The following is a 19,626-nucleotide window of genomic DNA, read 5'->3' on the forward strand; positions in this document are numbered from 1 at the left end:
CCTCTCTGCTGATTTGGCCTCAAATAATTCAGGTCACAGTATATACCTTAGCCACTGTGACATCATGGCATTAGGGGTAGATTTAAGAACCCCCAAAATCCTAACCTAATTAGGGGAAACCACATTCTGTGACACCTTAGATCAGTGTCTAAGGAAATGGCACCCTATTCCCTAGTGCACTACTTTTGACCAGGGCACATAGGTCTCTGGTCAAGTGTAGTGCACAATATAGGGAATAGGGTGCAATTTGGGACATATATAGGCCTTATGTCAACTTCAACCTACTCTGTATGGGGTGGTGACCTACTGTGCCTCAGATTGTTTGTACATCACTTCGTTTTTAGATGAGTGTGATTGCCTAAGCATTCTAGCTATACATTCTATAATATGTTTTGTCCTTAACTCTTAAAACATGACACAAGGAAACAGAAAATTACATTATATTTCAAGTCTGTACATTTCCCTAGATCCTGCCATCTAGGTGCAACAAGGCGATACAGACAAAGACAATACCGATATAACTGTCCCCTCGAGTGGCTGTGTGACCGGATTCAGTACTTTTTTCATAGTTTCACCATCATTGTTGACAGGTTGTATGTTATGCCCATATTGATGCAGAAGTCCTGTTTATAAACATGAAATAGTACGTATTTAGTGTTGTTAGTTCGATTTTTTGATTCAGTGTATCAGTCTTTCTACATACAAAGTAACACTTGAATAATTTCCAAAGAGCAAAGCGCCCTATTTAAATGTGACCTGCGCAGGGTTGCTAGGAGAAATGATGTCACAAGCGAATGCCAGCCAGCCAGTCCACAGTGGAAGAAATTCCTACAGTGGAGAAGAGGCTTTTTTTTATTTTTTAGAAGGCTTCCATCAAAATCCGTCTCCATCGTTCTTGATTTTGGAAAGAATGATATTAAAAACAGCTAGAACATAATCTACACATTCTAAGCTTTCAGGCAATACCAATATCGTGGTGTTCCGAAGAAAATATAGATATAAAAGGGATGGGGACAATTGGATTGTTACAGAAGGAACTTGATCTTCTGGGATTCATGGGGAGGGGGGGCGTCTGAATAAAGGGGTTTGTATTCCAGCAAAGTAAGGTGATATTTGGGGTGGATTGGTAACCAAAAAGAGCAACAACACCAAGGTTGACTTTTTTTTCTTTCTCAAAACGATATTCTGAAGGTTGCTTCGTAAGAATAACATTGAACCATGGAATTGAGAGTGGGAAACCGATACAGGCTGGGCAGGAAAATTGGAAGTGGATCTTTTGGAGATATCTATTTGGGTGAGTAGCTAGCTAACGAAAATGTCATTAGTATTACACAACGTTACCGTAGGTTGGCTAACGTCAATCGAACATTTTAAACTAGCTAACGTTAGCTAGCTACCATATACAGCGTCTGTAACATGCTAACCTAGCTCGCTACATTGCTAACATTAATCCAAACCAGCTAGCTAGCTACGTTAGCTGGCCAGCTGATAGGAATTTGCAAATATGTTATTGGTTAGCATGACCAAAACAAACTGTCAATTCCCAGCACCTATTGTCCCCTTGGCAAGCCAATAACGTTCGCTAGCTACGTTGGCCACCATCCATAGTTACCTAACCTTAGCTTGGATCACGAATGAGAGGCTTTTTGATAATGTGTAAATTAGCTAGTTCACTTCACAAACCGACCGACCGAACAAGTCACCCAGCCCAACAGAGTTTGCCAGTAGTCACCCCATCTGTCAGTTAATTTCAAGGGCTGGAGGGCAGTTAGCTAGCTGCAGTAGAGCTAGCCAAATGTGCTTCCCAAGCAGTTACACTCAGTATATGATATATATGAAGCCCTTTATCTGCTTCCATACATCCAGATTAGTTCGTGGATACCATTTCTCTGTGTCCCGTATGACGGAAGTTATAGGTAGTTTACCAGCCAATGCTAACAGCGTAAGCACAATGATTGGAAGTCTATGGAATCTACTAACATGCTAGCAGTTGCCATAGACTTCCAGTCATTGCGCTGACGCTAATTGGCAAATTCCTTCAAACTGCACACAGACATAAATGGTATCCACGAGTTAATCTGGCTCTAGGGAAGTAGATAAAAGGATTCAATGCCAAAATACTGAAGTATTCCTTTAAGAGTTGTGTTGACATCTAGTTGTTTTTAGTGTGTTGTGTATGTGGCCCTGTGGTTTTTCCAGTCAGCTGGTATCTGAAATTACATTCTGATATGTTATCACCCCCAGGGTTGAGCTCACAGACCTTTGTCATAAGGTACGATGAACAGTTCCTGCTTTTTGCATGAGTCAATTTGAATCTTGTCATGCCATAATTGTAATGGTTTTGTTATAATGCTGATATGTTTCCTGGAGTGAAGTCATGTTTTTTTTCTTTGGGTAGTCCTAATATTCCTCCCCATGTTGAATGCTGAATAGGTTTTACTGGACCCAATCCAGTGTTTGAATTTGGTGTATGTTCTGTCCTCATTGTAGGTGTGTTCAGTTGTCTGTAGGAACTCCTGTGGTTGAGTTGAAGCAGGAACAGCCACAGGGTTGGACATGATTCTACAGCTTCTTGGCACTACTGTAGTTAGTGTATACAGGCAGAAAGAGCTTATTGTTTATGTGGATGACATCAGTGAAGCTTCTAACAGCCATGTCATTGTTTCACAAACCGTCAGTGTGTAACATATGAGAAAGTCAGATCAGATTATAACCCCCACTACTGCCCTGCCTGTGGTAGCCTGTCACGAGTCAAAACACCCCAGCTCTCCACCCTGCCCTTTTTCTAAACAAATAGGTCTAAACTCCATGTAAGTCCAAAAGGTTGCTTGACTTGCTTCTCAGTTGAATTTTTGTTTTTGAAAGGCTTGGGTCATTTGGCTACTGACTAGACACTGTGGCAGATGTTATTCCAATCTGTGAGTTGTTTAACACTAGAGCTGTGACTGTCTTGGAATTTGCAGTTACGGTAATTGGCCAGGCCAATGAATAGTCATCGACCACCATTGGCTGCAAAAGAAACACATTACGTTTCTCTGCAACTTCACTATTACTATTACACTTTGTAATTATCACTAGGACATTTTTATTATTTTATCAGATTAAAGAGATTAAATCCAGACAGGCTTGTTTTAGGTAAAACTTTATGAATGGACATAGAGAATTAGTGAACTCGTACACACAACCCACCCACCTGAAAGGACACCTCAATCAAAGCCAACTGCAGTGCATCTCACTCAGACACTGAAGCAAACCACATTTCTTCTTTCCCAAAAATGCATTAAAAACCTTGCCTTTACTTAATCCTTTCTGTAGGATATTACAAAAATACTTTACATTATGGGATAATGTAGCCTATCATAAATTAACGAGGAAAGTTTTTTAAGGGGGGGGGTATATAGACAGTTCTGATGGGCATGAAGATGAATTTGACAATCATTAGGCAATATAAACATGTCAAATCAAGTTGTATTGGTCACATACACATGGTTAGCAGATGTTAATGTTTTGTGTAGCGAAATGCTTGTGCTTCTAGTTCCAACAGTGCAGTAATATCTAACAATTTCACTAACTTATCCACACAAGTGTAAAGGGATGAATATGTACATATAAATATATGAATGAGCGATAGCTGTGCGGCATAGGTAAGATGCAGTAGATGGTATAGAGTACAGTATATACATAAGAGATGAGTAATGTAGGGTATGTAATCATTATATAAAGTGGCATTGTTTTAAAGTGACTAGTGATACATGTATTATATCCAATTATTAAAGTGGCTAGAGATTTGAGTCTGTATGTTGGCAGCAGCCACTCAATGTTAGTGATAGCTGTTTAACAGGCTGATGGCCTTGAGATAGAAGCTGTTTTTCAGTCTCTCGTCCCAGCTTTGATGCACCTGTACTGACCTCGCCTTCTGGATGATAGCGGGGTGAACAGGCAGTGGCTCGGGTGGTTGTTGTCCTTGATGATCTTTTTGGCCTTCCTGTGACATCGGGTGATGTTGGTGTCCTGGAGGGCAGGTAGTTTGCCCCCGGTGATGCGTTGTGCAGACCTCACTACCCTCTGGAGAGCCTTACAGTTATGCCACTGTACAGTTAACTCGTCCAACGCTCTAACCATTGCACTCCACGAGGAGCCTGCCTGTTACGCGAATGCCTTAGAAGCCAAGGTAAATTGCTAGCTAGCATTAAACTTATCTTATAAAAAAACAATCAATCATAATCACTAGTTATAACTACTAATCCAGTTTAGCAGGCAATATTAACCAGGTGAAATCGTGTCATTTCTCTTGCATTCATTGCACGCACAGTCAGGGAATATGCAACAGTTTGGGCTGCCTGGCTCATTGCGAACTAATTTGCAAGAATTTTACATAATTATGACATAACATTGAAGATTGTGCAATGTAACAAGAATATTTAGACTTAGGGATGCCACCCGTTAGATAAAATACTGAACGGTTCCGTATTTCACTGAAATAATAAACATTTTGTTTTCGAAATGATAGTTTCCGGATTCGACCATATTAATGACCAAAGGCTCGTATTTCTGTGTGTTATTATGTTATAATTAAGTCTGATTTGATAGAGCAGTCTGACTGAGCAGCAGCAGGCCTGTAATCATTCATTCAAACAGCACTTTCGTGCGTTTTGCCAGCAGCTCTTCACAAGCACAGCGCTGTTTATGACTTCAAGCCTATCAGCCTAATGGCTGGTGTCACCAATGTGAAATGGCTAGCTAGTTAGCTGGGTGTGCGCTAATACCGTTTCAATCGTCACTCGCTTTTAGATTTGGAGTAGTTATTCCCCTTGCGCTGCAAGGGGTGCAATGGGTCACGTTGGTGGTGCGATGGGTAACGCTGCTTCGAGTGTGGCTGTTGTCGATGTGTTCTTGGTTCGAGCCCAGGGAGGAGCGAGGAGAGGGATGGAAGCTATACTGTTACACTGGCAATACTATCGTGCCTATAAGAACATCCAATAGTCGAAGGTATATGAAATACAAATGGTATAGAGAGAAATGGTCCTAAAAATACTATATTAACTGCAACCTAAAACCTCTTACCTTGGAATATTGAAGTCTCATGTTAAAAGGAACTACCAACTTTCATATGTTCTCATGTTCTGAGCAAGGAACTTAAACGTTAGCTTTGTTACATGGCACACATTTTTACATGGCACATATTGCATATTGGCACATATTACTTTCTTCTCCAACACTTTGTTTTGGCATTATTTAAACCAAATTGAACATGTTTCATTATTTATTTGAGGCTAAATTGATTTTATTGATGTCTTATATTAAGTTAAAATAAGTGTTCATTCAGTATTGTTGTAATTGTCATTATTACAAATAAATAAATGTGCTGATTAATCGGTATCGGCTTTTTTGGTCCTCCAATAATTGGTATTTGCGTTGAAAAATCATAATCGGTCGACCTCTAATCCAGATGGGTTAGGGTAGTGTGATTGCGTCGTCTGTCGACCTATTGGGGTGGTAAGCAAATTGGAGTGGGTCTAGGGTTTCAGGTAGCGTGGAGGTGATACGATCCTTGACTATTCTCTCAAAGCACTTCAAGATGACAGTAGTGAGTGCTACGGGTTGATAGTCGTTTAGCTCAGTTACCTTAGCTTTCTTGGAACCACAACAATGGTGGCCCTCTTAAGCATGTGGGCGCAGCAGACTGGGATAGGGATTGATTAAATATGTCCTTCAACACACCAGCCAGCTAGTCTGCGCATGCTCTGAGTAAAACATTTAAACGGGTTAACCCTCGCAAGACTGCCGGCCCAGACAGCATCCCTAGCCGCGCAGACTAGCTGGCTGGTGTGTTTACGGACATATTCAATCAATCCCAGTCTGCTGTGCCCACATAGCCACGTGGCTAGGGATGCTGTCTGGGCCGGCAGTCTTGCGAGGGTTAACCCGTTTAAATGTTTTACTCACGTTGGCCACGGTGAAGGAGAGCCCACAGGTTTTGGAAACGGGCCTTGTCAGTGGCACTGTATTGTTCTCAAAACGAGCAAAGAAGTTGTGTAATTTGTCTGGGAGCAAGACGTCTGCGACGGGGCTGGTTTTCTTTTTGTAATCCGTGATTGACTGTAGACCCTGCCACATACGTCTCGTGTTTGAGCCGTTGAATTGTGACTCTACTTTAAACTGACGCTTAGCTTGTTGGATTGCCTTGCGGAGGGAATAGCTACACTTTGTATTCGGTCGTGTTTTCCGGTCGCCTTGCCATGATTAAAAGCAGTGGTCCGCGCTTTCAGTTTTGCGCAAATGCTGCCATCAATCCACGGTTTCTGGTTAGGGAAGGTTTTAATAGTCACCGTGGGTACAACATCACCGATGCACTTGCTAATAAATGTGCACACAGCCTGTCCATAGCCTCGTGATCAGCCTGTCCATAGCCTCGTGATCAGCCTGTCCATAGCCTCGTGATCAGCTGTTAACCACCCATTGCTTCACAAAAATGTATTATGTTGACACTTTTAATTTGAGGGCTTTATCTAAATCTGTGCAACCACTTATTGATAAGGGTAAACTCTGGTGAATTTTTGTCTTTTAGGGTTGCCTATAGCACATGCTCGTTTAGCTTCACTTTAGCAGGCGTATAATATATAGGTTATACGAATGGTGCATTAATGGGGGGGGCGTCTGGAATAAAACTAAATTGATTTGAGTGTAATTCCCCTTTAATTGCACCTCTGGCCCTTTTTTAATTGTGCGTCTAGTGAGTGAGGAATGTGCCGGTCTAGAAATGTTTATGTGCTGCTGCTGCTAGAAGCTTAACGTGTAAAGTGCTGGTTTCATGAGTTGAAATAAAAGATGATGTTCCATGCGCACAAAAAGCTCATCTCAAATGTTGTTCACATCCCTGTTAGTGAGCATTTACCAAGATAATTCATCCACCTGACAGGTGTGGCATGTCAGGAAGCTGATTAAACAGCATGATCACCTTGTGCTGGGTATAATAAAATTCCTCTCTCTAAAACACACAACACAATGCCACAGATGTCTCAAGTTAAGGGAGTGTGCAATTGGCATGCTGACTGCAGGAATGTCCACCAGAGCTGTTGCCAGACAATTTAATGTTAATTTCTCTACCATATGCTGCCTCCGTTGTTTTAGAGAATTTGTCAGTACATCCAACCGGCCTCACAACCGCAGACCACATGTAACCATGCCAGCCCAGGACCTCCCCATCAGGCTTCCTCAACTGCGGGATTGTCTGAAAGGAGGGTGGGGGATGCGGAGGAGTATTTCTCTCTGTAATAAAGCCCTTTTGTGGGGCTTTGGTTGAGCCTGGCTCCCAGGCCCACCCATGGATGCGCCCCTGCCCAGTGAAGTGAAATCCATAGATTAGGGCCTAATTTATTTAAATTGACTCATTTCCTTATGTGAACGGTAACACAGTAAAATCTTTTAAATTGTTGGCTGTCACATTTATATTTTTGTTCAGTGTAGATACAAATGGTATACATACTCATGATCTACTTCTTCCATGTAAGTCTACTTTGCATTTAATATTTTAATTGCGACGGTTTTTGTTTTTTCCTTCAACCCACACAGGTTATCACATCAACTGGCTACACACAGTGATACACAAATGCGCACTACACAGACGGGCAAAATTGCTGGAAATTGGCAGATAGTTAGGTTTGGCTTTTTCAGCCAATAGTCGCTAACCAGGGGTGGGATCATGTCAATATGACAGTTGCTGGGAAATTGCGGTGTCTGACTTGTGAGATTTGTTTGCGAAAGTTTAAGATAAACATGAAAAATTGCATATACTTTCAAAATTGTTTGGCAAACTACTCATAGGTGTGCTTTGACCTGTTGGAGACCCCTGCTATAGACAATGAACAGAATTGTGTGTGTGTATATATATATATATGTATGTGTGTGTGTATATATATATATGTGTATGTTTATTGGTGGAGAGACTCATCGATCGACCATATTGCTTGCTGAATGGCTATAAAATAGGCTACAGCATTGTCAATGAACTGTCAGGAAAATTTGAATGGCGAGAGCGACGTGTAGCCTAGCTCTAGTGTGATGTGATCACATTGGTACCTTGCTGCACTTACTCATTGCAAATGTAAAACAGGAAGAGAGAAATTTTGTGAATTCACACAACAACCCCACAGACCTCTGTGGCAGTGCGCGGCCTGTCAGTGACAGTGTCCCAGATAATAATTTATATTGGTCAAAAGCTTATTCGTTTGCAAAAAGAGCAATTTAAAAATCCAGCATGTTCCGAATAAATAATTGACGGATTGTTGCAGGACGATATTTTGCAATTGGTGTGAAAGGCATCATAAACAAGACGTGCCCATATAAGGGTTTCCGTTAAGAAAATGTAGGGCCGGACATTCAACCGGAAGCATTTAAATCGACTGTACATTTGAGAAATTTACCGAACCCCTAAGCATTGGGTGCGTAACCTGATAAAGGCGTCCACCCACGGTGCTCAGAATGACAAATCACATTTAGATTATGGTCATTAATTTTACACAGAACATGCAAATTGAGGATGCAATGATGTGTATCCTTACTTCGCACTTTGAAGATGTTAACTGTCCACGTGTACTTTTCCTCAGCCAACAACACGAGTACCAAACCGCAATATCACCAGCCTATGCATAGGCGGTGCGTGAGTTTCAAGTTTGGGGAAGCTCATTTTCACCATTAAAAATGCACCTTTTTATAATCAATCATTCCATGCATCATCACATATGTAAGAGCCTTCTATTCGTAATTTGATAGTCATCATTTAGGATCATATAATTCAATCACTGTTCGCAAAAAAATATTTCAATGCATGGCAGTGTGTGGATGGCGTAGATGCCTGGCCTATAGGCTATATCAGATACTTTTCTTTCGCAGTGCGTACTCACCTTGGATTTGGCGTATGCTCTCCACTGGTGCCAATAAGATAGGCTATAGGCCTGCTGCTGTTCCCTCAATTAATAATTTTGATAACTAAAAGACAGATTTGTCTTTTTCATTGTCTTTTCAGCAATGGTCATTTTGTTTTCCTGCGATTGAATAGTTTAATTTTGTGATATGCCTGACCTGTACTTTTCACTGACCGTCGCAGCTCAACAATCTTCTATTTGTTATTTGCCGCACGAGCAATTGTTTCCATTCCTTCCGACTGTAGGCAATGTGATTCAATACAATCCACAACGTAATCTTTCTTTTAAGGGGAAGCTAATGATCCTCTGTGGCCAAAGTATGCTTTAGTAGCCTGTTTTGAATAATTTTATTTATTCATGTATAGACAGGAATAGGCTTATTATGCCATATAATTTTGCCAATTCAATTAGGGAAAGCTTAGCTAGTATTAGTTTTCTTCCTAATTATTTGGACCAAAATATCGGACTTGAGAAAGGGCCTTTACTGAAAATAGGCTTTTTGCAGTATTTAAATCATGACATGAGCATCTAATTCTTCTTAAAGATCCAGATAGTTTCCTAAAGTAGCCTTTATGAATGGACATAGGCCTACAAAGCGAATCATCAAACTCACAATCACATCCTGCAAAAGGACCCATCAACGCTGGTTTGGATAGGATTGTCCGTTTGACACATTGTAGGAACCAGAACAACCTTGTCGACTGCTGTTGAATAATTAATAGTCAGACACATCCAACTTTTTTTCTAAAGACTGCTTTATTTACTAGCAAGAACTGAAAATATGCATTGTGTAAAAAGAAGTCCACATCAAGCTTTTCTTTTTAGGCTTCTGCAACCCCGCTCGCTGCTGGAGCACCAAACAACAGTTGGAAAGAGGAGATGTAGACGAAGTTAGCAGAACTGCTTATAATTGTTAAAACACTCCCGCTATTAGATTAAGTTGATCTACATTGTAAATAAAGTTAATACAGAAGTTAATTACTGATTTGTAAAAATGATTCTAAAAAAGGTATGGAACACAGTTATTAAGGGCTTACTTGGTACATCTATCTCATCATGCCCATCTAGTGTGGAGGTTGACAGGAGAATAATAACAAAACCAGTTGATATTGCCAATCATTTCAGATTTTTTTACACAGAAAATTAAATTACTAAGCAACAATGTAGACAAATTCTTCCAAACAAGCTATTGTCCAATGGATTGATGATCATATTATGAGCAATAAGATCTGCTCTTTTAGTCTACAAACTGTGTCAGTGGAGGTGTTAAACCTATTGAAGTCATTACCTGATGGTAAATCTACAGGTTATGGTTTTATGGATAATTTCTTTTGCTTCGCTGTGCTGCTCCCCAGATTGCAGTTCCACTGAGATACATATTTAATTGGTCACTGGAAAAGGGGATGTTTGCAAATGTATGGAAGCATGCGAAACTGTGTCCTATTCCGAAAGACTGCAAAGAACCCATTACTCCTGCCAATAGTCGACCAATTAGTCTACTCCCTACACTCAGTAAGATATTGGAGGGTATTGTGAGTAGACAAATGTGGGAGTATATGGAAAAGAATGATCTGATTACAGCCAATCAGCCTGCTTATCACAAAAACCATTCCACTACCACTGCATTGGTTGACATGGCTGACCAGTGGCTCAATGCTATCGATAATGACAGGTTTGTAGGTGTACTATTTTTAGATTTCAATGCAGCATTTGATTTAGTGGATCCTGAAATTATTTTGACAAAATTAATGCATTATGGTTTTAAGGAGGTAGCATTGAATTGGGTACAGTCATATCTAACTGACAGGAAACAGTCCACCTATATCAATGGTTCATTTTCTTCCCCTAATGTGTTAAACTGTGGAATACCACAGGGCAGCTGCCTTGGGCCACTTCTCTACTTAATATACACCAATGACCTTCCCTGTGCCTTAGTTGAAACTCAAGCTACTATATTTGCAGATGATACTAATATTTATGCAGCAAGACAATCGGTTCAACAGGTACAGCAAGCCTTGCAAGGAGATTTGGAGATTATCAGGAAATGGGTTTGCCAAAACAAACTTGCTTTAAACACCAAGAATACCAAAGTTATGTTGGTCTGTTCAACTAGGAAAAGGCCAAAACCGCATGGGATACAATTAAGTAACAAATAACATTTCGATTTAGAGCAATAAAGAAATGGAATAAATTAACTGAGCAAACTAGAAACCTTTCAATATATAAGTTTAAACATGATTTAAATACAATTTAAATATAGTATATAGAAATGTTGTGGGACTATAGTAGATGAAGAATCAATATTTTTTTATATATTTATTTTTAGATTGAGTATTTATTGGGTCATTATGTTAGTGTATTATGTATGTTTGTAATAGTGTGTTATGTGAAAGTGTGTTTGTATTATAAATTGTAATTGTTAAGGACTCTTGGAAGATTAGTCCAAATGGGGACAAAAAGAGATCCAAATCAAATACAAAATGTATGTAGGCCTATTAAACAGTTTGATGGCTATTTTATCTTCATCCACAAATGTCAATTACAGGGTTATTCAATTACTGTCACAGTCCTATTAAATGCACTGTTTGTGCATATTCAGGTTCAGAGACACTCACTGACCTTTGGGAAAGTAGATTTATTTTCTCCTTGCATGGCTGCAGTTTAACTTATGGTCAATATATAAATTGTTGCAGATGAGAAACCTCGTGTCCAATGTAACTCAATGTTCCAACTCAACAGACATGAAGTGTAATGAAATTGCACCACTGAGTGTAGGGCTGAGTGGATGTTTTTAATGAGTTGTGACTGTGAAATAGGAGACGTTTAGTGATAAGGCCATCCAGCCCACCCCACCTGCACCGAACCACTTAGGATATGGTGTGGGTGTTTTGCTTTTGACACCCTAGCTGGATTGCATAACCAGACCATACATCTATATCACTCTCCTAGGTCACATGAAACATTCTGACACCGGAAGACTTATGTTGAGTTCATATAGTTTGACTACCACGTGAAGTACAATTTGTTCATTTCTAAAGCATGTAGACTTGACTGCCAATTTTGTGGATAAGGCTAAACCGCTATGCCATGGGGGAAAAAATAAACGTGTCAGTCCTAAGTGCCTAGTTCTTATCCATTGTAATGGGAGAGACAGAATGTCATTTTAGAGAGGGAATGGATTATTCTCCATCCCAGGTCAGCTGTGTTCCTGTGTACTCTTCAGGTGATTGGGGGGAGGGCATTCATCCTACTCACACACAGAGGGGAATGGAACGCTACAGTCAGCTGTAATTCCCTCAGATTAATGCAGCCCCCTTTATGTAACCACATGTACGACTCATCCAACATGTTATTGTGTGTTCATGGAGGTGTTAAGTGCTTTTCAGGAGAGGGTCTGAGTCATTCACTGGCTGGTGGCTCTGTTGTGTAGCTGACTCTCGCTTCGAGTTCCACACCTGGAGTGTAGCCTACTTTTGAAAGGAAATGTCAGATTTATAAAGCTCCCATTTCCAACTGCTAGCACACAAGCAGCAAATGTGCACATCTTCAATGCATTTTTTGACTTGTAGCTTTTGCAAGCTGCCCAAAGAGAAGTAGGCCCAGTTCTAAAGTAGAAGAATAGAGAAGTAGGCCCAGTTCTAAAGTAGAAGAATAGAGAAGTAGGCCCAGTTCTAAAGTAGAAGAATAGAGAAGTAGGCCCAGTTCTAAAGTAGAAGAATAGAGAAGTAGGCCCAGTTCCAAAGTAGAAGAATAGAGAAGTAGGCCCAGTACTAAAGTAGAAGAATAGAGAAGTAGGCCCAGTACTAAAGTAGAAGAATAGAGAAGTAGGCCCAGTTCTAAAGTAGAAGAATAGAGAAGTAGGCCCAGTTCTAAAGTAGAAGAATAGAGAAGTAGGCCTGGTCACACATGCTGGCAGTACTCCTCATGAGGAAACGTTAAGATTACAGTTACAGTTGGTTTGTTTACCTGTTTGAGTTGCATTCTTTTGTGGCTGGTATGATATGAATGGGACTTGGTGTATATGCCCCGTCTACATGTTAGTCATTTAGCAGACACTCTTAACCATAATGGCTCTGGTTAAGTGTCTTGCTCAAGGGTACGTCGATTTTTCACCTGTCAGTCAGCAAGGGCATGCACATCACCAGGCCCATGAGTTTCCCCTCCCTTACTGGTCAGGTAAAACTGTCTAGGCCCTAGTCCTTTATAAGCCTAAATCATACTCTGCACTGAAAGCAATAACCCACCTGGTGGCTCTTTATCCATCTACATACATTTGTATTGACAGTATTTCCTCTTTCTCCCCCAGGCACAGACATCTCAGTGGGAGAGGAGGTTGCCATTAAACTGGAATGTGTGAAGACCAAACACCCACAGCTCCACATAGAGAGTAAGATCTACAAGATGATGCAGGGAGGAGGTGAGACATGGGTCTGAAACATTATACATGGGCCAGGCTGTGGCTATCAGTCTCTCTTTCCCCATCTCCCCCTTCTATCTACACCCTTCATTCTTCCTTCTCACCCTATTTTCCCCCAATGTCCAGTGATGTGAAAACCACATTAACTAGCAGGCAGTCATCCACATGAGTCAGTCATGCCAGCCAGCAGCCTGAGCGAATAGAGACTTAGTGGAACCTGTCATCAGATCACAGAGCCAGAGGAACAGCACTTGTGTGGGATAGGTATCACACAAGAAATCATGTTAACCCGATAAAGAATGGGATTTCCTTTCCCTACAGTGGGTATCCTTACAAATCACACTCTCCCTTCCTTTCCCTACAGTGGGCATCCTTATAAATCACTCTCTCCCTTCCATTCCTTACAGTGGGCATCCCGTCCATAAAGTGGTGTGGAGCAGAGGGAGATTACAACGTGATGGTGATGGAGCTGCTAGGCCCCAGTCTGGAGGACCTGTTCAACTTCTGCTCCCGCAAGTTCAGCCTCAAGACTGTCCTGCTGCTGGCTGACCAGATGGTGAGACACAACTGACCATTAAATCCTCAGCTCTTATGCTGGCTATTAGTGTCCTCTGTATCTTCTACAGTTATGGCCACTATGTGCTATAAAATCTGCTAACAAATTAGAAGCGCAAAGTAAAGCTGTCAAGGAGGTGTAGTGGCCACCCCTGCTCTCCTCTCTTCTCCTCCAGATCAGCCGGATTGAGTACATCCACTCTAAGAACTTCATCCACAGAGATGTGAAGCCTGACAACTTCCTGATGGGCCTGGGCAAGAAGGGCAACCTGGTATACATCATCGACTTTGGCCTGGCCAAGAAGTACCGCGACGCCCGCACACATCAGCACATCCCCTACCGCGAGAACAAGAACCTGACCGGCACTGCGCGCTACGCATCCATCAACACCCACCTGGGAATAGGTAGGTCGCACACCTAGAGGTTGATCACATGCGCGCACATTCCTCAGCACAAGCCTCATAGTGGAGCACTTTCCTTCGATCATGTCAGATCTGGAAAGGATGCTTTTTGAAGGTATTCGAACATGGCCAGTGTGACTTTCTCCTCTCCCTCTGCAGAACAGTCTCGGCGTGATGACCTGGAGTCTCTGGGTTATGTCCTGATGTACTTCAACCTGGGCTCTCTGCCCTGGCAGGGCCTCAAGGCCGCCACCAAGAGACAGAAGTACGAACGCATCAGTGAGAAGAAAATGTCCACCCCCATCGAGGTGCTCTGCAAGGGATACCCCTGTGAGTAATGTGATTTTTTTAAAAACATTTACTCCATCCTGGTTATGTTTACGAAGGGTTTCTGTGCTTGTCATGTAGTAACAATATACTCTTGGCGTGTTTCTGTCCATTTGTCTTGTCCTTTCCGCACCTCTCTACAAAGAGATCATGCTGTGACCCTGTAAACATGGGAAATAATTTCCCTTCCCAATGAGAAAGTATTCTGATTAAAAGATGATGAGAAAGTATTCTGATTAAAAGTAACACTTTTCTTCCTCCTCACAGCTGAGTTCTCCACCTACCTGAACTTCTGTCGTTCTCTGCGGTTCGACGACAAGCCAGACTACTCATACCTCAGACAGCTGTTCAGGAACCTGTTCCACAGACAGGGCTTCTCTTATGACTACGTCTTTGACTGGAACATGCTCAAGTTTGTGAGTACTGCCTCTTAATTGTTAATTAACCAGGATGAAACATATTAATGATTTATTACACATTAGTCCTCTTAACCATTAGCTAATGGTACCTCAGCGGCAGCTTTCTGATCTAGTCTCCATTTCTATCCTTCTGACTGCCCCTAATTCCAAGGGGGCCAACCGTGCAGCAGAGGAGGCGGAGCGGGAGCGGAGGGACAGAGAGGATAGGCTGAGACACAGCAGGAACCCCGGGGCCAGGGGACTCCCTGCCGCCTCAGGACGACCCCGAGGAACACAGGACACGGCGCCGCCTACACCCCTCACACCCACCTCACACACAGGTTAGTGTTTCTGACGCACATCTTAAACCCCTCACACACAGGTTAGTGTTTCTGACGCACATCTTAAACCCCTCACACACAGGTTAGTGTTTCTGACGCACATCTTAAACACCTCACACACAGGTTAGTGTTTCTGACGCACATCTTAAACCCCTCACACACAGGTTAGTGTTTCTGACGCACATCTTAAACCCCTCACACACAGGTTAGTGTTTCTGACGCACACCTAGATGACTTTGATGTATGGATTACTTAACAATGTGCTTGACTATTGTCTTGTCATGGTCAGGGAGCATAGTATTTATTTCTCCTCTCTAGCCAACACGTCTCCACGACCGGTGTCTGGTATGGAGCGGGAGAGGAAAGTGAGCATGCGGCTTCACCGGGGAGCTCCCGTTAACGTCTCCTCGTCCGATCTGACGGGACACCAGGACACCTCCCGCATGTCCACCTCACAGGTACAAGCTCGCCCCATCCCTAGCGTCACCCCCTCGGGCCTCACCAGATGACCCTTAACCTCATACGACCATGCCCCATCGTGACCCACTCCTGCAGAGAAATATGCAACACATAACTAACGAAGTTGTCTATAGAAACTTGAAGCAGGAATGTCCTGACGGTCTTGAAATGTCAGTAAGAGTAGCTATACGTCTAGCAGTGCATCAGTAAGGCCAGGATCACATCAACATAATCTTTTAAAACATGAATGAACATAAAGCTGTTTATTGGAGGGAGGAACTTCAGCTAGCTATGTAAAGGGCCCTGGCGTTAGCCTGCCAAAACAAGACAAGGATAAGAAGGGGAAGGAAATCCACACCAGGATTGAGAGGAAACCCTGAACATCTCCCCACTCTCCTTGGGCAGCGTCAACATCTCCCCACTCTCCTTGGGCAGCGTCAACATCTCCCCACTCTCCTTGGGCAGCGTCAACATCTCCCCACTCTCCTTGGGCAGCGTCAACATCTCCCCACTCTCCTTGCCCATGTCTTAACGTTTCCACCAGGTTGTCATGGGAGTTTATCTCCCACTCCCAGGGCATTGGTGTGACGGTAAGCATGCCATACTACAGACCCAGATCCACTTGTCTGACTTGCCCTATGGCCTTCTCTCTCCCTCCTTCCCCCCCAACCCCAGAATAGCATTCCCTTCGATCATCACGACAAGTAGAGGCTCGCCACATCCTCGTGTGATGGCCCGATGGCCACACTAGGTGAGTCCCGCTCAGGCTGGCGCTGTGTCCTAAAGCACCAGGGATGCACGTCTCCTGTCTTATTGGGCAGCGCTGTCTGTCTGCAGGCTCTCCATTCCTCTGTTACACTATGAAAGGGGGTTGAGACCATGTGATCACTGGAGACAAGTAGCTTCAATGTTAGCAGCTAATATCGCTGATGACAATAGGAGCTAGACTTCAGCAGGCCAGACTCCTCTCTTTCATAGCGTACTGATCAGTGTGTGAGTCTTCATATCAAACACTGCAGCCCTTGAGAACTGGAGTGCTGCATTCCAGCCTTGTGATAACAAATATGTGGGGAATTAGTGTTTCCCTTATTCCTGGCTGTCACCCCACCTAGCTCTGTGACCTGTGACCTATCCTCCGCTCAGTGCGCGTGGCTTGTTGCAGTGGTTGGACTGTGCTGATTCCTGTCTGACGTTCTCCAGCATGTGACTGCATTAGGTCCTATTCTGCTCCTAACTCTCTAGTGTCCTTCAAACCCTCTCTCCCTTGACTTTTACCACTGCTCAATGCTGCATGGTTTTTCATACATCTCCAGAGATTCTCCTCAAGCTACAGTTTAGGTTCGCCACGGCTGAAAGCGTAAACTCTGGTGAATACTGAATTGAGTTTTATTTTTCTGACACGTGAATGACGCACCAGACTAAAGCCATGTGATGAGGTGGCCCAACGCTGCCTACCCTCATCTATCACCCTCAGCATATCTGCTGCACTACTCAGAAATACTGCTGCTGCTACTGAGAAATATGACAAGATGACGCTATTTTCAACCCTTCATGCATGTCTTGAACCTTATGAAGAATATTGTACGTCTGGTATTTTTAATGACATTTTAAGTGCAGAAGAGAATGAAGTATAATGAATGGTAAGATGGAGATTCCATGCAGAGAAGCTAGAGTAGAGATCCCTGCCTGCAAGTATAACAGTTTCTCTTTCTCTCAGATGGTGCCTGGTATGATCCCTGGTATGATCCCTGGTGGCCTCCACTCTGCAGTGCCTCGATGAGACAATACCCACAATGCACCTGGCACAGCGGAGGACTGCACCAAGCCTGGCTCAACCAATCAGCTGCCAGCCAGCCTAACTACTTCAGAAACCATCTGAAGACCACCTCTTTCCTCTCCTGACCTAGTGTTCTCTGGTTGATCCTCTCTTTTTCCCACTAGATCTCTTGTTCCTTTCCCGCTCGCCCTTGATTTCCTTGTACTCTCTCCCAAACTCTTACAATCGTTGTGATAAAGAATCTCTGAACTACAGACCACATCTGCAACCTTTTTTCTGGGAGACATTTTCAACGTCTGTGCAGAGGCCATGGTCTTTGCTGCCATGGCGATCTAACAGATTTAATTAAGATGACAAATGGAACGACAACAACCGCCACCGTTATCGCCATGGTTACTACTTATCATCCATGGCACTTTGTCAATAGACACCAAGTTCTACTCCCACAGTACATTACTAAATAACCCTAATCGATAAATCTGATATGAAAAGAGCTAATCGATGATTGCGGCTCTATTTGAAATGGATCGGTTTTGGTTTTTCATTTGTACTTATTTACAGACCTCTTCTCTGACCACCAGCAGGCTTTTGTTTTCACAGCCCTGATCTGTAACTCTAAAGCCATTTGTAATATATACTATTTGCATGTTTTAACACTGGACATCCCTTTGACCAAACTGAGGTGTATGAGTCAGGTGGAGGGTTTCAACTCTAAACCACAATTGAAGTCTGTTTTCTTTATGGGGTTCTATGATCAACATCCCTCAAGTTGTATGTGTTATGGAGGAGCCCCTGTTAAGGTTTCCTCTTCTCACACTGAGTCAGACTGCCTCATGGTCTACTGTACAGATCTACATTCTCATTCTGTTATTTGTAATGTTTCTAGGCTGTGAAATTGTATTTTAATGAAGATGTGAAATGTTTCAGCTTTTTCCCTTTTTGGTTTCCTTATTGTGGTGAATTTGGGTTTCTGACCGTAGGTCTCACTTGGGGCTGCTCTAAAGTGGGACATCACTGTCCTATAATCGGTCTGTTTTGGGCTGTCAATCATTGTCTGTTCCCAGGCTTTTGCCTTGTCTGTCCACAAAGATGAAGTGCAGGATCGTTTTAGTTAGAGTTCCTCAAATACACCAGATACCCAGAGACTTAAGTGTCTGTTAAATGGCTGCCATTTTAAACTATAATTTGTTTTGAGTGTGAATGGAGTTTTTATATCAAAGGCTCACAATTACTTACTGGCTCCATGTGAACACTAGTGTTATTTTTACATTTTTTGAGAAGTAAAATGGTCCTGCACTGATGTGGCTAGAAGCAGTTGACTAAACCGCTGTCATTACTTCATCTATTCCCTGATAAAAGAACCGATTTACACTTCTCTTGGGTGGGCTATGGCCTTGGATGTTCCAGTTGATGGTCGTGTTCCCCTGCTCAGACGTTGCATGCATCGACCAGTGATTGCATGCCACATCATCGAATGTGCCGTCAGGTACCTGATTGCGATAATGAGGTTAGCTGATGCGTTGTAAGATCTAGCATGCGTCGGCAAGGCCTGGGCAGAGTAACACGCCATGTCTTTACTGGTTCTCAGCAAAGAGTGGAACAAGAGTTTGGGATATTCAATTTGACCTGAGGATAATTTCAATCAGCAAGATGAGATTTAAGGGCAGGCACAGCTGAACTGTTGCCATGGTTCAGCTCTATAGGACTGTTTTAATAATTATTGACTAGTCATTTCTGGTTTGACTCATGGCCAGTTTGGTCAATCACTGACTCACCCTCCTCTGTGTAATTAACTAAGCTACCAGCTCTAAGAATATTCCTTTATCTCCCATTTGTGTACTTTTAAAAACTGTAAATAAATGAAGTACTTTGTACTACCCTGTGTGCTTTCATTTTCAAATGTGATTTTTTTGTATTTATGGATGTTTTAATTTCTACCACTAGACATGCACACTATGATTTGCCCTAAACTGGGACACCTGATGGGAAGAGAGACACCCAAAAGACAAGTGGAGATGGACTGTGA

General features: G+C 42.5%; 1 protein-coding gene across 6 annotated transcripts; it reads left to right on the forward strand.

The window, feature by feature from the left end:
* Nucleotides 1-771: 771 nt before the first annotated feature.
* On the forward strand, nucleotides 772-19,477 carry LOC109888145 (casein kinase I). Of its 6 annotated transcripts, XM_031835245.1 has the most exons (11): nucleotides 805-1,084; nucleotides 1,192-1,294; nucleotides 13,231-13,341; nucleotides 13,749-13,897; nucleotides 14,073-14,301; nucleotides 14,458-14,628; nucleotides 14,893-15,041; nucleotides 15,196-15,364; nucleotides 15,683-15,822; nucleotides 16,499-16,574; nucleotides 17,541-19,477. In XM_031835245.1, exons 2-10 carry the CDS (start codon nucleotides 1,219-1,221, stop codon nucleotides 16,529-16,531), a joined length of 1,227 nt encoding a protein of 408 aa, XP_031691105.1. In that variant the 5' UTR covers nucleotides 805-1,084; nucleotides 1,192-1,218; the 3' UTR covers nucleotides 16,532-16,574; nucleotides 17,541-19,477. The 6 variants fall into 6 exon arrangements, with proteins under 6 accessions (XP_031691101.1, XP_031691103.1, XP_031691105.1 ...); XM_031835241.1 differs by lacking the exon at nucleotides 16,499-16,574 and having other exon boundaries at nucleotides 772-1,084; XM_031835243.1 differs by having other exon boundaries at nucleotides 804-1,294; nucleotides 15,178-15,364.
* Nucleotides 19,478-19,626: the final 149 nt, after the last annotated feature.

This window comes from Oncorhynchus kisutch, linkage group LG11 (assembly GCF_002021735.2).
Source record: "Oncorhynchus kisutch isolate 150728-3 linkage group LG11, Okis_V2, whole genome shotgun sequence".
Classification (NCBI taxonomy): Eukaryota; Metazoa; Chordata; class Actinopteri; order Salmoniformes; family Salmonidae; genus Oncorhynchus; species Oncorhynchus kisutch.

What these genes read in the sequence shown, in the direction of transcription:
- LOC109888145 (XM_031835240.1), top strand. Translation starts at nt 1,219, where the DNA reads ATGGAATTGAGAGTGGGAAACCGATACAGGCTGGGCAGGAAAATTGGA. An exon ending in TTTTGGAGATATCTATTTGG is followed by an intron (nt 1,295 to 13,230) that starts GTGAGTAGCTAG and finishes TTTCTCCCCCAG; the next exon opens with GCACAGACATCTCAGTGGGA. An exon ending in ACTGGAACATGCTCAAGTTT is followed by an intron (nt 15,042 to 15,177) that starts GTGAGTACTGCC and finishes TCTATCCTTCTG; the next exon opens with ACTGCCCCTAATTCCAAGGG.